At 39.5% G+C, this 18,247-nt stretch overlaps 1 protein-coding gene across 1 annotated transcript in view; it reads right to left on the reverse strand.

Moving 5' to 3' along the window:
- The window catches only part of L3MBTL4 (L3MBTL histone methyl-lysine binding protein 4), a 331,186-nt gene that overhangs the window by 190,199 nt on the left and 122,740 nt on the right, over positions 1-18,247 (reverse strand). The window contains exon 10 of the mRNA XM_044921260.1: positions 12,635-12,749. Within this exon, the coding sequence (XP_044777195.1) occupies positions 12,635-12,749 (115 nt within the window). The remainder of the gene's footprint in view (positions 1-12,634; positions 12,750-18,247) is intronic.

Here is an 18,247-nt window from a genome sequence, read left to right on the forward strand (position 1 = left end):
ATTCTTTGCAATGTTTGATTTATAAATCTATTATATCACATATAATAAAGTACTGAAGGCAACTGTTGAGTCACTTTTGTTATATAACCAAAGTAAACCAAAAGAGTATAAAAAATATATGAGAGTTAAAATATCTGAAAATACCTTAAAAATACTTGCAAATTAATGTTGGTAAGAGACTTCATTTGCTCATATATGAGAAAATGCTGTGTGTGGTTTTATAGATCTACATACAAGATATAATTACTTTGATCTGATTTTCAAAGATCCTGGACATTACAAATTTAGTTTGAATTATATGAGTAAATAAGATCAACCTTTTGACTTAATGTAGCACTCAGCAATAAAAGTTAATGTGATGTGGTTGATTGTACCAATACAATCCATAAAGGACAGGATAAGAGCCAAGATATTGCATGTAATTCATACTGTGGAAAGTGCTCCTGCCAGGTTCTCACCACACAGGCATTTGACACCAACTGAGGGGCTGATTTTTCTGTAAAGAAAGCTAAGATATGGAGGAATGCATAGAAAGGTGATGTCTTGGCTTCAAAATCTTATGAGGCCACGTTCAAGGCACTCTGAGTAATTCCGTTCAGTATAAATGAAGTAATTCTGCTTTTGGAAGGGGAGGTATGGCAGTGAGCAAAGCACAGATTGTGAAGTGCCTTGTGCACATGCAAAGGAGTCTGGAAGACACTGGATGCCAACGAAGAGCTCTAAGAGAATGAGTACTGGGTGTTATATGCAACTGATGAATCACTAAACTCTACCTCTAAAACTAATACTACACTACATGTTCATCAAATTGAGTTTAAAAAAAAAGAATGTAGAAACATAATGTCAACTTTACTTCAATAAAAAAAGAATGGAGATAAGTTTAGATTTGGGTTTTACACAATTACAGGAAAGAAATCAGAAAAGATAGTCATGAAGCTGTTGCAACCATCAATGCTACACCCTCACACTTTGTTTTGTTGGATACCTAGAACAACCATTTGTTTCTAGTTTCTAGTGGGGAAAAAAATTCAGTGATAAATAAAGAAATAACAGAATAAGTTTTAGAGTAGGATTGTGTGTGGGGGTGTGTGTATGTGTGTGAGAATATTTTTTCTTTAACAATAGAGGCATGGATGATATATATTGATCCATATTATAACCATGTTTTAAAGTGTAGGTATTTAAAAATTAATAACACTAATGGTCCAGATATAAATAATTCTAAACCATAGTGTCAACCAAGCAACATATAATAAACCATATTAATAAAGATTTATCCAAAAATTTATAGCAGAAAAATAAGCACAGCAGTAAAAGGATATCAGGACCAACTGAAGGCAGCCAATTCTCCCAAATTACAGGGATTCCAATTACCTAAGTGCGAATACACAAAATGGGAATTTTGTACTATTGCTAAGAAATATAGAAGTCAAACTTAAGAAAAATTGACAACTAAAGATATATTTTCTAAGATTTTATTTATTTATTTGAGAGAGAGAGAGCACAAATTGGGGGAGGGAGAAAGAAGAAGAAGCAGACTCCACGCTGAACAGGGAGCCTGAATCTGGGCTCAATTCCAGGACCCTAAGATGATGACCTGAGCTGAAAGAAGACACTTAACCAACTGAGCCACCCAGGTGCACCACACAACTAAAGATATTTTTTAAAAGCCACATAAAGATAGTTGGGAGGGGCAAAGAAGTAGTCCAGTCAGGACCCACACGCCCAGCACAACAACGCACAAGCAAGAAGGATATCACAAACACGAAGATCATCTCTGAGGAGAAAGAGGTTCAAGCCCTACATCAGGCACCCTTGCCCTGAGGACCCTACACCAGGAAGATGAGCTCCCATAATGTCTAGCTTTGCAAATCAGCAAGGCTTAATTAACTCTAGGAGAGCCAGAGACCTGTAGGAAACCAAGACTCTACTCTTAAAGTCCATGTGCACAGCGTACTCACTCTGAGACCCAGCACAGAGGCAACAGTTTAAGAAGCACCTGAACCATACATGGAGAGTTACTGACTAATTTTAGGACATGTGCCACAGGGGCAGAGATCTGTAGGCACTTTCTCCAGGGAGAGAAGCACAGAGGGGGCACCATTTTTCTTACTCTCCTTCTACCACGGTGATTGACAGCCGGCAGGTGCTATTTCTGACACTGTCCATTGACCTTGCTAGCACTACTCATCATGCCCTGGTGTTCCCCTGCAGGGCTGCCCTGACCAACATGCCCGCCCCCCACAGGTGCCACTCCAAACCAGCTCCCACCCTGCCACATTGGCAGGCAGCCTTAACTGGGTTTGGCACTCCCCCAAAGTAGCTCCCACCCCCACTACACCCAGCAGGTGGCCTTAACTGGGACTGGCACCCACTGAAAGCAACTCCCAGAAGCAGGTATTGCAGAACCAAAACCTAAACCAGGAAATCAGAGGTGTTCTCCCAAAGCAGCTCCAGCCTAGGCACAACTGGTGAGCAGTCTCAGCCTGGACTGATACCCCCCAAAATGGCTCTCTCCCTTGGTTGGGGGGATGCCAGCCCTGTCAGCCAGTGTACCTGCAACAGTCACAGTCCAGACACAAGAGGAGGCACATGTGACCCATAGGGGACACCCCTGGACTACCTGATTCTGGTGAGAAGGGGGCATTGTGTTTCAGGGCCCCACAGGATACCTTCTACATATGGCCACTCCTTTAAGACTGAGAGACATAGGTGACTTACCTAATACATAGAAATAAGCACAGATAGGCAGGCAAAATGAGGAGACAGAGAAATATGTCCCAAGTGAAAGAACAAGACAAAACCTCAAAAAAAGAACTAAATGAAACAGAGATAAGGAATCTACCTGATAAAGAGTCCAAAGTCATGGTCATAAAGATACCCCACTTGAAAAATGTGGATGAATACAATTAGAATTTCAAAAAAGAAATAGAAAATAGAAAAAGAACTAATTACAGCTGAAGAATACAATAACTGAAATGAAAATTACACTAGAGAGAATCAACATCAGATTAGAGGATGCAGAAGAATGGATCAGCAATTGGGAAGAGAGGGTAGTAGGATTCACTGAAGCTGAACAGAAAAAAGAAAAAGAATTTAAAAAAATAATAACAGCTTAAGGGACCCCTGTAACAACAAACTAACATTCACATTATGGGGGTCCTAAAAGGGGAAGAGAGAGAAAAGGAAGTAGAAAACTTACTTGAAGTAGTAATAGCTGAAATCTTCCCTAACCTGGGAAAGGAAACAGACCCCCAGATCCAAGAATCACAAAGAGCCCCAAACAAGAGGAACCCAAGGGGGTCCACACCAAGACACATAATAATTAAAGTGAAAAAAAAATTAAAATTGAAGAGACGATCTTAAAGGCAGCAAGAGAAATCAATTAATTGCATACAAGAGAACACCCATAGACTATCAGGTGATTTTTCAGCAGAAACTTTGCAGGCCAGAAGAGAGTGGCGGAATGTAGTTAAACTGAAAGGAAAAAACCTACAACCAAGAATACTCTACCTAGCAAGGTTATCATTCAGAATTGAAGGACAGAGAAAGGGTTACCCAAACAAAAGTTAAAGAAGTTCATCACCACTAAACCTCCTTACAAGAAATGTTTAAAAGGACTTTTTCAAGCAGAAAAGAAGAGGCCATAAGTAGAAGAAAACTGTGAAAGAAAAATTCGTACTGGTAAATGCAAACACAGTAAAGGTAATTGATCAAACACTAATAAAGCTACTATGGAGGTTAAAAGACAAAAGTAGTAAAATAAACTATATCTACAATTAGTTAAGGGATACGCAAAATAAAGTATGTCAGAAACACAAAACATAAGTGGGGGAAGTAATCAGTAGAATGTGTTCAAACTTAAGTGACCATGAACTTAAAATAGACCGTTGTATACATAGGGTGTTATATACGAACCTCACGGTAACTACATAACAAAAACCTATAATACATACACAAAAAATAAAGAGAAAAAAAATCCAAATATAACACTAGACAAGTCATCAAACCACAAAGGAAAAGAGCAAGAGAAGAAAGAACAGAGAAGAACTATGAAAACAACCAAAAAACAATTAATGAAATAGCAATAAGTACATACCTATCAATAATTACTTTAAGTGTAAATTGACTAAATGCCCAAATAAAAGACAAAGGGTGGCGGAATGGACAAAACAAAACAAAACAAGAGCCATCTATATGCTGCCTATAAGAGACTTACTTCAGACCTAAAACACATACAGACTGAAAGTGAAGGGATGGAAAAATATATTACATACAAATGGAAATGAAAAGAAAGCAGGGGTAGCAATACTCCTGTCATATATCAGAGAAAATAGACGTTAAAAATTATGACAAGAGACAAAAAACACATTACATAATAATAACGAGTTCAAACCAACAAAAGGATATGACAATTATAAATATGTATGCACCCAACATAGAATCACCTAAATATATATAAAGCAAATGCTAACAGATAAAGGAAGAAATTGACAGTAATACAATAATAGTAGGAAACTTTAACACACTACTTATATCAATGGACAGATCATCCAGACGTATAAATCAATATGGAAACAGTGGCTTTGAACAACACATTAGACCAGATAGACCTAAGAGATACATTCAGAACATTCCATCCCAAACCAGCAGAATATACAGTCTTTTTAAGTGCAGATGGAACATTTTCTAAATTAGATCACGTTAGGTCACAAAACAAGTCTCAATAAATGTAAGAAGACTGAAATCATAAGAAGCATTTTTTGCAAACACCAGAAATCAATTATAAGGGGGTGGAAACTATACATTTTGACCTAAATGTAAGACCTGAAATCACAAAAACCGAAAAAAACATAGGGAGTAAACTCTTAAACATGGGTCTCAGCAATATTTTTTTTCGATTTGTACCGTCAGAAAAGGGCAACCAAATCAAAAATAAACAAATGAGATTATACCTAACTAAAAAGCTTTTGCATGGGGAAAGAAATCATCAGCAAAATGAAAAGACAACCTACTGGGGGAGGAGCAAGATGGCAGAGGAGTAGGAGACCTGGATTTCGTCTGGTCCTAGAAATTCAGCTGGATAGGGATCAAACCATTCTGAACACCTACAAACTCAACAGGAGACTGAAGAAAAGAATAGCAACAACTCCCTGAACAGAAAAGCGGCCACTTTCTGGAAGGTAGGACGTGCGGAGAAGTGATCCGAGGCGATATTCGGGAGGATAGATGGCGGGGGAGGGGCCTCTGTTGGCCGCTCCTGGCAAGTGATAGAGCAGCTGAGCACAAAACTGGAACTTTTGGAAGTCGGCTCCGCTGAGGGACGTCACTCCAGTGGCTAAGCGGGGATTGAAACCCTTGCAGGACAGTGTGGGCTCAGGACCCTTGGGATCACAGAAGGACTGGGGGTGCCCGAGTGTGGTAGAGCTCACAGGTATTGGAGCAGGGAAACCGGCTGCAGAGATGGAGCCGAGGCCGGGCTATCAGCTAGCAGCTGCCATAAACCGTGATCTGCGGCAGAGTCGGGCCACTGCTCTTCCAGCAGGGAACCAACAAGCACCAGATCCGGGGAGACTCCCCTTCCTCCCCCGGGAGGAGCAGCACCAGTGTGCACTGTAGGGAGCCGCTGGGTTTGGAGACTCCACACGGGGTCGGGTGCCAGAGATAGAAATGCTCGGTCACAGGCCGGGTGAGCATGGAGTGCGGCCAGAGACCGGGGAGATGGGAGCGACTGACTGCTTTTCTCTGGGGTCACACTAAGGAGTGGGACCCCGAGTTCTCGGCTCCTCCGGGGTGGAGATTGGGAGGCCGCCATTTTCACTCATGTTCTCCAAAGCTGTACGGAAAGATTGCAGGGAACAAAATCTCCCGAGAACAAACCCTAGCAGATTACTTAGCCCAGACCAGCAAGGGCGCAGCAATTCTGCCTCCAGCAAAGACATTTGGGAACCATGACAACAGGCCCGTCCTCCAGAAGATCAACAAGAACAGCCAGCCAAGACCAAGTTTACCAATCAATGAGAACAGCAGAAATCCAGGGCTAGGGGAATACAGCACATAGAAATCATGGCTTTTTCCCATGATTCTTTAGTCTTTCAAAGTTAATTTTTTTTAAACTGTCTTTTTTTTTTTAATTTTTCTTTTTCCCCTTTTCAAACAACATCTTATCAATCCCTTTTTTAAACAATCTTTTTTATTTTTCATTTGTAGAGTCATATTTTATCCCTTGATAGTACTTACCCTTATTTTTGGTATATATATATATATATATATATATATATATATATATATATATATAAGTTGTTCTCTCTCTAAAATTTTGAGATAGTTTCTAGTTCTAACAGATCAAAATATAACCTAAATCTCTAGTGTATGGCTTTGTTCTAGTCTCCTGTTTGATCACATTTTCTCCCTTTTTTTTTTTTAATTCCTCTTCTTTCTTTTTTCAACCAATTTCTTATCTTATCAATTCCTTTTATAAAAGCTTTTATAATTTTCATCTTTACAGTCATATTCCATCCCTTCATTTACTAACCCTTATTTTTGTACATATATAAGTTTTTCTTTCTTTAAAATTTTGGGAGGCACTTTCTTCTAACAGACCAAAATATGCCCAAAATCTAGTGCACAAGCCTGATCATATTTGATCATATTCTGTTTTTTTTGTTTTGTTTTGTTTTTGTGTGTTTTTATCTTTTTCTTTTTCTTTTTATTTATTTATTTTTTTTCTTTCCCTTTCTTTTCCCCAGGTTTCAGGTCTTTTCTGATTGTTTAGTGTATATCTTCTGGGGACGCTGTTAACCTGTTACCATTTTGTTCTCTCATTCATCTATTCTACTCTGGACAAAATGACAAGAAGGAAAAAATCACCTCAACAAAAAGAACAAGAGGCAGTACCAACTGCCAGGGACCTAATCAATACAGACATTAGTAAGATGTCAGAACTAGAGTTCAAAAAATGATTTTGAAGATACTAGCTGGGCTTGAAAAAAGCATGGAAGTTATTAGAGAAACCCTTTCTGGAGAAATAAAAGAACTAAAATCTAACCAAGTCGAAATCAAAAAGGCTATTAATGAGATGCAAACAAAAATGGAGGCTCTAACTACTACGATAAATGAGACAGAACAGAGAATTAGTGATATAAAAGACCAAATGATGTAAATAAAGAAGCTGAGAAAAAGATAAACTACTGGATCACGAGCGCAGAATTCGAGAGATAAGCGATACCATAAGATGAAACAACATTAGAATAATTGGGATCCCAGAAGAAGAAGAAAGAGAGAGGGGACAGAAGGTATATTGGAGCAAATTATAGCAGAGAACTTCCCTAATTTGGGGAAGGAAACAGGCATCAAAATCCAGGAGGCACATAGAACCCCCCCAAAATCAATAAAAGTAGGTTAACATCCCAACATCTAATAGTAAAACTTACAAGTCTCAGAGACAAAGAGAAAATCCTGAAAGCAGCTCGAGACAAGAGGTCTGTAACCTACAATGGTATAAGTATTAGATTGGCAAAACACCTATCCACAAGGACCTGCCAGGCCAGAAAGGACTGGCAGGATATATTCAGAGCACAAATGAGAAAAATATGCAGCCAAGACTACTATATCCAGCTAGGCTGTCATTGAAAATAGAAGGAGAGATAAAAAGCTTCTAGGACAAACAAAAACTAAAGGAATTTGCAAACACGAAGAACATATTATGAGCAACTATATGCCAGCAAATTAGATAATCTGGAAGAAATGGATGCATTCCTAGAGATGTATCAACGACCGAAACTGAACCAGGAAGAAATAGAAAACCAGAACAGACCTATAACCACTAAGGAAACTGAAGCAGTCATCAAAAATCTCCCAACAAACAAGAGCCCAGGGCCAGATGGCTTCCCAGGGGAATTCTACCAAACATTTAAAGAAGAATTAATACCCATTCTTCTAAAACTGTTCCAAAAAAATAGAAATGGAAGGAAAACTTCCAAACTCGTTTTATGAGGCCACCTTTACCTTGATCCCCAAACCAGACAAAGACCCCATCAAAAAGCAGAATTACAAACCAATATCCTTGATGAAGACGGATGCAAAAATTCTCACCAAAATACTAGCCAATAGGATCCAACAGTACATTAAAAGGATTAGTCACCACAAACAAGTGGGATTTATACCTCGGCTGCAAGGTTGGTTCAACATCCGCAAATCAATCAATGTGATACAATATATTAATAAAAGAAAGAACAAGAACCATATGATCCTCTCAATAGATGCAGAAAAAGCATTTGACAAAGTACAGCACTCTTTCTTGATCAAAACTTTTCAGAGTGTACGGCTGGGGGTACATACCTCAATATCATGAAAGCCATCTATGAAAAACCTACAGCGAATATCATTCTCAATGGGGAAAAACTGAGAGCTTACCCCCTAAGGTCAGGAACACGGTACGGATGTCCACTATCACCACCGCTATTCAACACAGTACTAGAAGTCCTAGCCAAAGCAATCAGACAACAAAAAGAAATAAAAGGCATCCAAATTGGCAAATAAGTCAAACCCTCACTCTTTGCAGATGATATGATACTTTATGTGGAAAACCCCAAAGACTCACCCCAAAACTGCTAGAACTCATACAGGAATTCAGCAAAGTCGCAGGATATAAAATCAATGCACAGAAATCAGTGGCATTCCTAAACACCAACAACAAGACAGAAGAAAGAGAAACTAAGGAGTCGATCCCATTTACAATTGCACCCAAAACCATAAGATACCTAGGAATAAATCTAACCAAAGAGACAAAGGATCTGTACTCAGAAAACTATAAAATACTCATGAAAGAAATTGAGGAAGACACAAAGAAATGGAAAAACGTTCCATGCTCATGAATTGGAGAACAAATATTGTGAAGATGTCAATGCTACCTAGAGCAATCTACACATTCAATGCAATCCCCATCAAAATACCATCCACTTTTTTCAAAGAAATGGAAGAAATAATCCTAAAGTTTTATGGAACCAGAAAAGACCCCGAATAGCCAGAGGAATGTTGAAAAGGAAAAGCAAAGCTAGCGGCATCACAATTCCGGACTTCCAGCTCTATTACAAAGCTGTCATCATCAAGACAGTATGGTACTGGCACAAAAACAGACACATAGATCAATGGAACAGAATAGGGAGCCCAGAAATGGACCCGCAAGTCTATGGTCAACTAATCTTTGTTTTTTTTTTGTTTTTTTTTTTTTAAAGATTTTATTTATTTATTCATGAGAGACAGAGAGAGAGACAGAGAAAGAGGGAGAGGGAGAAGCAGGCTCCCCGCGGAGCAGGGAGCCCGATGCGGGACTCGATCCCAGGACCCTGGGATCATGACCCGAGCCGAAGGCAGACGCTTAACCGACTGAGCCACCCAGGCGTCCCGGTCAACTAATCTTTGACAAAGCAGGAAAGAATGTCCAATGGAAAAATGACAGTCTCTTCAACAAATGGTGTTGGGAAAACTGGATAGCCACATGCAGAAGAATGAAACTGGACCATTTCCTTACACCACACACAAAAATAGACTCCAAATGGTTGAAAGACCTCAATGAGAGACAGGAGTCCATCAAAATCCTAAAGGAGAACACAGGCAGCAACCTCTTCGACCTCAGCCACAGCTACTTCTTCCTAGAAACATCACCAAAGGCAAGGGAAGCAAGAGCAAAAATGAACTATTGGGACTTCATCAAGATAAAAAGCTTTTGCACAGCAAAAGAAACAGTCAACAAAACCCAAAGACAACCGACAGAATGGGAGAAGATATTTGCAAATGACATATCAGATAAAGGGCTAGTATCCAAAATCTATAAAGAACTTATCAAACTCAACACCCAAAGAACAAAGAATCCAATCAAGAAATGGGCAGAAGACATGAACAGACATTTTTCCAAAGAAGACATCCAAATGGCCAACAGACACATGAAAAAGTGCTCAACATCGCTTGGCATCAGGGAAATCCAAATCAAAACCTCAATGAGATACCACCTCACACCAGTCAGAATGGCTAAAATTAACAAGTCAGGAAACGACATATGTTGGCGGGGATGCAGAGAAAGGGGAACCCTCCTACACTGTTGGTGGGAATACAAGCTGGTGCAGCCACTCTGGAAAACAGTATGGAGGTTCCTCAAAAAGTTGAAAATAGAGCTACCATATGATCCAGCAATTGCACTACTGGGTATTGACCCCAAAGATACAAAAGTCGGGATCAGAAAGGGTACGTGCACCCCGATCTTTATAGCAGCAATGTCCACAATAGCCAAACTGTGGAAAGAGCCAAGATGTCCATCAACAGATGAATGGATAAAGAAGATGTGGTATATACATACAATGGAATATTATGCAGCCATCAAAAGGAATGAGATCTTGCCATTTGCAACGACGTGGATGGAACTGGAGGGTTTTATGCTGAGCGAAGTAAGTCAAACAGAGAAAGACATGTATCATATGACCTCACTGATATGAGGAATTCTTAATCTCAGGAAACAAACTGAGGGTTGCTGGAGTGGGGGGTGGGTTGGGAAGATTGGGGTGACTGGGTGATGGACACTGGGGAGGGTATGTGCTCTGGTAAGCGCTGTGAATTGTGCAAGACTATTGAATGTCAGATCTGTACCTATGAAACAAATAATGCAATATTTGTTAAGAAAAAAAAAAAGAAGAAGATAGTAGGAGGGGAAGAATGAAGGGGGGAATCAGAGGGGTAGACGAATCATGAGAGATGATGTACTCTGAAAAACAAACTGAGGGTTCTAGAGGGGAGGGGGTGGGAGGATGGGTTAGCCTGGTGATGGGTATTAAAGAGGGCACGTTCTTCATGGAGCACTGGGTGTTAATGCACAAACAATGAACCATGGAACACTACATGTAAAACTAATGATGTAATGTATGGGGATTAACATAACAATAAAAAAATTTTTTAAAAAACTGAGATTCAAATGCAAGCATTCTGACTTCAGATTCCACACTTTTAACAAGCAGGCTATATTTCCTCTAGGGGTTGAATTTTGACATCTATTTTAGGCTTATCAGGAGGATCTGTGCAACTAACTAACTAGCAGACTGCATAACTATGATGAAAGATCAAATGCAATGGCACTGGGAGGGAGCAGGCAGGGGTCAGAGATAGATTTTGGAGAAATTAAGTAAGAGAATCAGTAAGACCTGGTCACTGATTATACGTGTGGGATGAGGAAGGGATAAGAAGGGAGCAAAGTCCAGAACGACTCTGCTTAAGAAGTAGGAACTTTGAAAGCAAGTAGGAACCACAGTAGAAAGAAGTTTTTTGGCTTGGAATGAAGTTCAGCTTGATCCACAGACTTTGGAATGTTTCTGAGACATTCAGTTCAAGAAGCCGGATAGGCAGCTTCACAAAAGAGCAGACAATGGGTGAGACGGAATGAAGAGAGCTGTTCCTGTCCCTGAAATGCTGACCGTCCCCACCTCCACTGTGACCATTCCTACTTGAGAATGTTACTGTGATGAGCATGTATGTGTGTATGTCAATGGGGGAAGAGGGGTGGTTAACATAAAATGAGAAACATCTCTCTGATAAATCGGGCTGTGAAATCAGGCAGAGTAAAAAGTGGAATCAGGAAAAAAGCACAAAGACTAACACCATCCCTCCAACACAGGGTTGACCATGGTTTCTGGTTTTACATTCTGTATATACAGACACCATGCTTGCTAATGCACTCTGCGTTACATAAGGACCTGTATCTTATTGATTTTTGTCGTTTTTGATGCACCTAACACAAGGTAGAAACGTCTGTTGAGTTATTAAGTCAAGACCTCTTCTCACTTCTATAAGAAGTCAAGGAATTACTTCAAAGATGCAGTTCGTCCTCTTAGAGCTGAGCTTCAAGCATCATCGGGCTGGCTCAATGGAAGACAACCTCATTAACAGCATAATGTGCCAGCTTCATGCCAAGAAGCCAACAGGAAAGCCACAGAGGCAGTGAGGGAACAAAACACACAAAAGAATGCAGTGCCTGCACATGTGTCTGGAACCAGCTATTAGTCATGTCAACCTAATCCGATCGAAGAAATCCTTCAGACAAAAGAATAAGATATTTTAGTTTAAGGCTCATTAAAATTTAGAGTGGTTAATTTCCTCCTTAACTTTAAGTAGCTAGAAAGGAAGAAAAAAATGAAGATACCAACAGAAGCCTTTTTTTCAACTAAAGTTTTTTTAACTGCTAAAATTTAAAATATTTGTGTCCTCTAAAACTTTTTGAAATCTATAAAACAAAATTAAGATGGAATGTTTAAAAAAAACAAAATGCACTTCAGCGAAAATCAATGGTGCAAAGTAGATGGATTTAGAGCAGGTTAAGTTTCCCAAACTGAAATGTAGAAAATAAAGATTTTTCTAGACAACACTATCAAAATAATTCTTTAATGATTATTATAACCTTTCTTTTACATAAAGCATGCCCTTTGAAGTTTAACTGAATAATTAGATTTCAGTGTAGCTATAGCACTGATTAAGCAATTCACCTATCTGATACTTAGCTTTAAAATACTTACAATGACATAAAAAAAACTGCATTCAGGTAGGAATTCAGGCTAAGTATTTAAAAATCAACAACAAAGAGCAAAATACTCACGATATGGGATTTCCAGTGGATGCCCTGTTATATCACACCATCCAATTGGGTGAATGTCAGGGCTGTCTGCATCCATCCAGTAGTCATATTTGTGGTCCCAGCCATCGAAATGAACCTGTTGAGTAATTAGTATTTAGTAATTAGTGTTTCACTATGCCTATATTAAAATACTAGAAAACAGACCTCTGAAATTGAGACTGAAATTATAATCATACATTACAACTGAAACAATATTTAAAATGTGCCATCAAAGAGCCTTCTAATCTAACCACTAAAAGCTGTTGTACCAATTTTTCCGAGGAATGAAAGCTGGTAAATAAAAAAAAAAAAATCTTTCAGAGATTGATTAGAATCTGAAGGGATAATATCAATCAATTTTCCCAACTAAGTAATAAATACAGTAATGCTGGTGGGAGGACACTTCCTCTCCTGGTTGCCATTGCAAAAATCATGTCAGTATCACCAACAAGAGTCACCAGTTTGACCTCAGTACAAGCCTTATACTATTGGAAAATGCACGGATTTTAGAGAGAGTGAAAGAAAGCAATAAATTTCAAAATCCCGACAAACAAGGAGAGATGGAGCCACTGGAACAATGGAGGCAAAGGAGTGGACAAAATATGTTGAGGTAGACAGATTAATAGCTATCTTGAGAGATGTAAAGGATGGTGTAAGCTTTCAGGAAACCCGAGGAAGAGATATGGCTCAGGTCCAGCAATCCAGCAATCCACTGTTTTGCATCTTACCTACAAAACACACATACACATAACTCACATATATACATACAGGTCCAAGAATAATTAAAATAAAACTCGATTTCTGAAACAAAAATCACATACTTTTTGCTGAAACTTATCAAACTCTATGTTCTATAAGTTTCATATCAGGATGAAAGAATCAAATTATTTGTACAGGCAAAAAAAATAAGAATGATAATATTTCATGACCTTACTCTCTTATATATTTTCTGTTCCTATCAATCAAATGGAGAATACCTTTTACAATAAAAAATAAAACCCACAATTTTTTGAAACTCATAATTTGAATAAAAAGAGCAAGATTGCATGCATTATAATAAACCAACTGAAACATAAGTCTGTTATGCAGGACATAGGACCAAAAGAAAAAAAAAGGTAAAATTGTGTGTAGTAAATCCCAAATAGAGTCCAACATGTCTTCTCAAGATCCATCTTTCTAAACAAGTGGTTCTCCAAGTTTGGTTCCCAGACCATCAGCATCAGCATCACCTGGACACACATTTGAAATGCAAATTGTTGGGCCCCAACTCAACCCACTGAATCAGATACTCTAAAATACAGGGCCTAACAATCTGTGTGTAAACCAGTCCTCCAGATGCATCGAATATAAGCAGAAGTTTGAGAACCAATAATCTTAGGAATAACTTTCAAAAGCATATTAAAGCGTATTTCTACCGGATGTAGACTTCTGGCCGAGACAGAGTGGCCTTCCCCAAAGTAGCTATAAAGCTGGACAAAACATAGGAACTGACTGTTTTTAGACACTGGCCAACAGGCACTACAGATATGGAATCCCTATGTACACCTAGATGAGCCCTGTCAACCTGTGGACAATTTCCTGAGAGCAGTACAGGGAGGAGAAACATAAACAAAGCAGTCTTGCTGTGCTGAGGAGACACACATTGCAGTTCAGCGCTGGTGACGCAGCTGAAAATTGGAGGACGAACACTAGAGAGAACAGAGCTACAGGGAAAGGGACCCCAGAAGTATGTTTTTTGTTTTTGCAAGACCCTGGCCAAGGGCTGGACTGTACATACACAAGGTGAGACACAGTGACATGAAGCAGAGAGCATCTGATACAGATGCTGCAAGTAAAATGAAGATAGCAGAGGTCACACTCACTGGGAAAGTGAGAGACCAGAGTACAGAGATCTTAAAAATACCTTGAGAATTTGACTGAGACACCAAAAAGGCCATACTTCTGGAATAAGAACCATGTCCTAGAGTATTCTGGCCCTAAAAAAGACTAAAATCAAACCTCAACAAGCATAAGAACAGCCATCAGTATTAACTGCCTGACAGAACAAACTCTACCCTTTTTAAAGGAAGACAGGTTCTCCCAAATCTGAACAATGCATCATTCATAATGTCCAACATAAAATAAAAATGCATTTGACATGCAAATAATAAGCAGGTGAAGGTGAACCTTACTCAGTTTTTTAAAGAGACCCTGTGATGGCCCAGATGTTGTAATTAGTTGACAAGACCTTTTTAAGTAGCTATTAAAATATGTTTAAGGACCTAAAGGAAAAATGGTCTTGATGAAGGAACAGATAGGAAATCTCAGCAGGGAAATGGAAACTGTAAGATGTAAACAAATGGAAATTCCAGAACTGAAAAGCAAAATATCTGAAATACAAAGTTTCTGAATTGGCTTAATAACAGATTAGACATGGCAGAAAAATGGGTAAGTGAACATGAAAACAGGTTCACAGAAATTAAAGCACATACAATAAAAAATTTTGAAAATAAACAGAGCCTCAGGTACTTGTAAGATAGGATCAATTGGTCTAACGGACATGTATTTAGAGTCCAGAAGGAGAGGAGAGACAATGGAGCGGGAGTAACGGTCAAAGCAGACAAAAGTTGAAGAAGACAAGGAAATTACATCTTTAAAGCACTGAGGGAAAAAAACGGTCAACCTGAGATTTTATATCTTACAAAAAATATCCTTCAAAAAGGATTTCAGATAAACAAAAACTGAGAAAAGATTCACCTATAGATGTACACTGCAAGAAATACTCTAGAAAGTATTTTAAATGAAAGGTAAGTATTATCAGATGGAATGACCACAAATTTGAAAAAAAATTAACAAATTTAGAAGACCCACTCTATTTGTTTTCTACAATTACTATAAAGCCACAGTTAGGAAGACAGTGTTGTTTGGCTTAAGGATAGGCAAATACATTATTGGAACAGAAAAGATTATATCAGTTGACCCACGCATATATAGGCAATTGTTTTTCAACAGATATGACAAGGCCACTCAATGGGGAAAGAGAAGTATTTTCAGCAAATGATACTGGATCAAGTAGATATCCACATGTGAAAAAATACAAACCAGCTGATTTCTACCTCACCTCCCACATACAAAATAATTTGAAATAGACCATAGACCTAAACAAAAAGGTAAAACAATCAAACTCAAGAATAAAACTGAAGATAAAATCTTCATGATACTGGGATACTGAAGGATTTCTTAACACACAAGCAGCACTACCCATAAAAGAATAAATTGATAAATTCAATTATCATCATAATAAAAAACTTCTGTTCTTCAAAATCATCATTAATTAAAAGGAAAACCAAGCCAAGGACATTTGTAATACATTTATCTGACAAAAGACTTGACAACCCAATAAATAATAGGCAAAAGATTTGATATGCTCTATGGGGAAAAAGGTTCATGAATGGTCAATAAGTAAATTAAAAAATTCTCAACTTCACTATTCATCAAAGAGACCAAAATGAGATATACTACAACACCCATTTGTACAACTTAAATTAAATGACTGACAACATCAATTACTGGTGAGGCTGTGGAGCTCCCAGAATATTCATACAATGTCAGTGGGGCTGGAAAATTGTAAAATCACTTTAGAAAATGTTTTGCTACTTTATTATAGATTTAAGATGTTCCTCAATTGTGACTCCTGGAAATTCCACTCAAAAGATGAAAATACAAAGCTGTGTAAACAAATGTTCCTTGCAATTTCATTCAAAATGCCAAAAGCTGAAAATAACCTAAATAACCTAAATGCCCAACAACAGATGAATTCTATTCACAAGCAACCAACCGTAGTATGGGCATAAGATGAATAGTAGTCACCAACAAAAAGGGATAGATTGTTTATACATGCACAAACATGGCATCAATCAAACAGACATCATACAAAGAAAGAAGGCAGACACAAAAGAATACATACTATATTGTTCCATTTATATGAAGTTTGAGAACAGGCAAAGAAATCAGATACATGTTTGTGTGGGAGAGGGTGGGGAGAAGAACTCCCCCCAAGAGAGGACAAAGGAACCTTTTGTGGTATTGGATAGGTGTCAAATCTTGATTGGGGTGGTGGTTATACAGGACGTAGGTTTCTCAAAAGTCATCAAAATCCAAACACAAAATTTGTAACCTTTTATCATTTGTAAATTATAGCTCAATAAAGGTAACTTATTTAAAATATTTCTACATGCAGCTGCTATCAAATGTGGCTATTCTGATCTTTTACTATATTTATATAGTGTGATGTATCAGCCCTCTGGACACAGCCAAACTGCATAATACTGTCAATACCAGACAACTAAATATTTAGTTGTGGATCTGGGGGCAGCTGTAGTGATTAGGTACATTTTTATTTGCAGGTTACTGTGTGCAGTAACTTCTCACATTTGCTTTTTAAAAAATGCCTTAATGGAGGGGCGCCTGGGTGGCTCAGATGGTTAAGCGTCTGCCTTCGGCTCAGGTCATGATCTCAGGGTCCTGGGATCGAGCCCCGCATCGGGCTCCCTGCTCGGCGGGGAGCCTGCTTCTCCCTCTCCCTCTACTGTTCTTCCTGCTTGTGCTCTCTCACTCTCTCTGTCAAATAAATAAATAAAATCTTAAAAAAAAAAAAGCCTTAATGGAGGAGGAGCAAGATGGTGGAGGAGTAGGGACCTAAATTTCGTCTGGTCCCAGGAATTCAGCTAGATAGGGATCAAACCATTCTGAACATCTACGAACTCAACCAGAGATCAAAGAAAAGAATAGCAACAACTCTCTGAACAGAAAAGCGACCACTTTCTGGAAGGTAGGACGTACGGAGAAGTGAATCCGAGGTGATATTTGGGAAGATAGACAGCAGGGGAGGGGGCCTCCGTCGGCTACTTCTGGCAAGTGATAGAGCAGCTGAGCACAAAATCAGAACTTTTAGAAGTCGGCTCTGCTGAGGGACATCGCTCCAGTGACTAAGCGGGGGGTGGAATCCTCGCTGGGACAGTGTGCTCTCAGGACCCTCGGGGTAACAGAAAGACCAGGGGTGCCTGAGTGCGGCAGAGCTCCTGGGTATCGGAACGGGGAAGCCGGCTGCAGAGATGGAGCTGAGGAGCGGGCTCTCAGCTCGGGGTTGCCATAAACTGTGATCTGCGGCACAGTCGGGACACTGCTCTTCCAGCAAGGACCCGACAAGCGGCAGATCAGGGGAGACTCCCCTTCCTCCCCCGGGAGGAGCAGCACTGGAGCGCACCGCAGGGATCTGCTGGGTTTGGAGACTCCACACGGGATCGTGTGCCAGAGATAGAAATGCTTGGTCACAGGCCGGGTGAGCACAGAGTGCGGCTGGAGACCAGGGAGACGGGAGTGATTGACGGCTTTTCTCTGGGGGCTCACTGAGGAGTGGGGCCCCGAGTTCTCAGCTCCTCTGAGGCAGAGATTGGGAGGTCGCCATTTTCACTCTCGTCCTCCAAAGCTGTACAGAAAGCTTGCAGGGAACAAAAGCTCCCGAGAGCAAACCCGAGCAGATTACTTAGCATGGACCCGGCAAGGGCGGGCCAATTCCACCGCTGGCAAAGATATTTGGGAACCACAGCAACAGGC

The sequence above is a fragment of the Neomonachus schauinslandi genome, chromosome 14 (assembly GCF_002201575.2).
Source record: "Neomonachus schauinslandi chromosome 14, ASM220157v2, whole genome shotgun sequence".
Classification (NCBI taxonomy): Eukaryota; Metazoa; Chordata; class Mammalia; order Carnivora; family Phocidae; genus Neomonachus; species Neomonachus schauinslandi.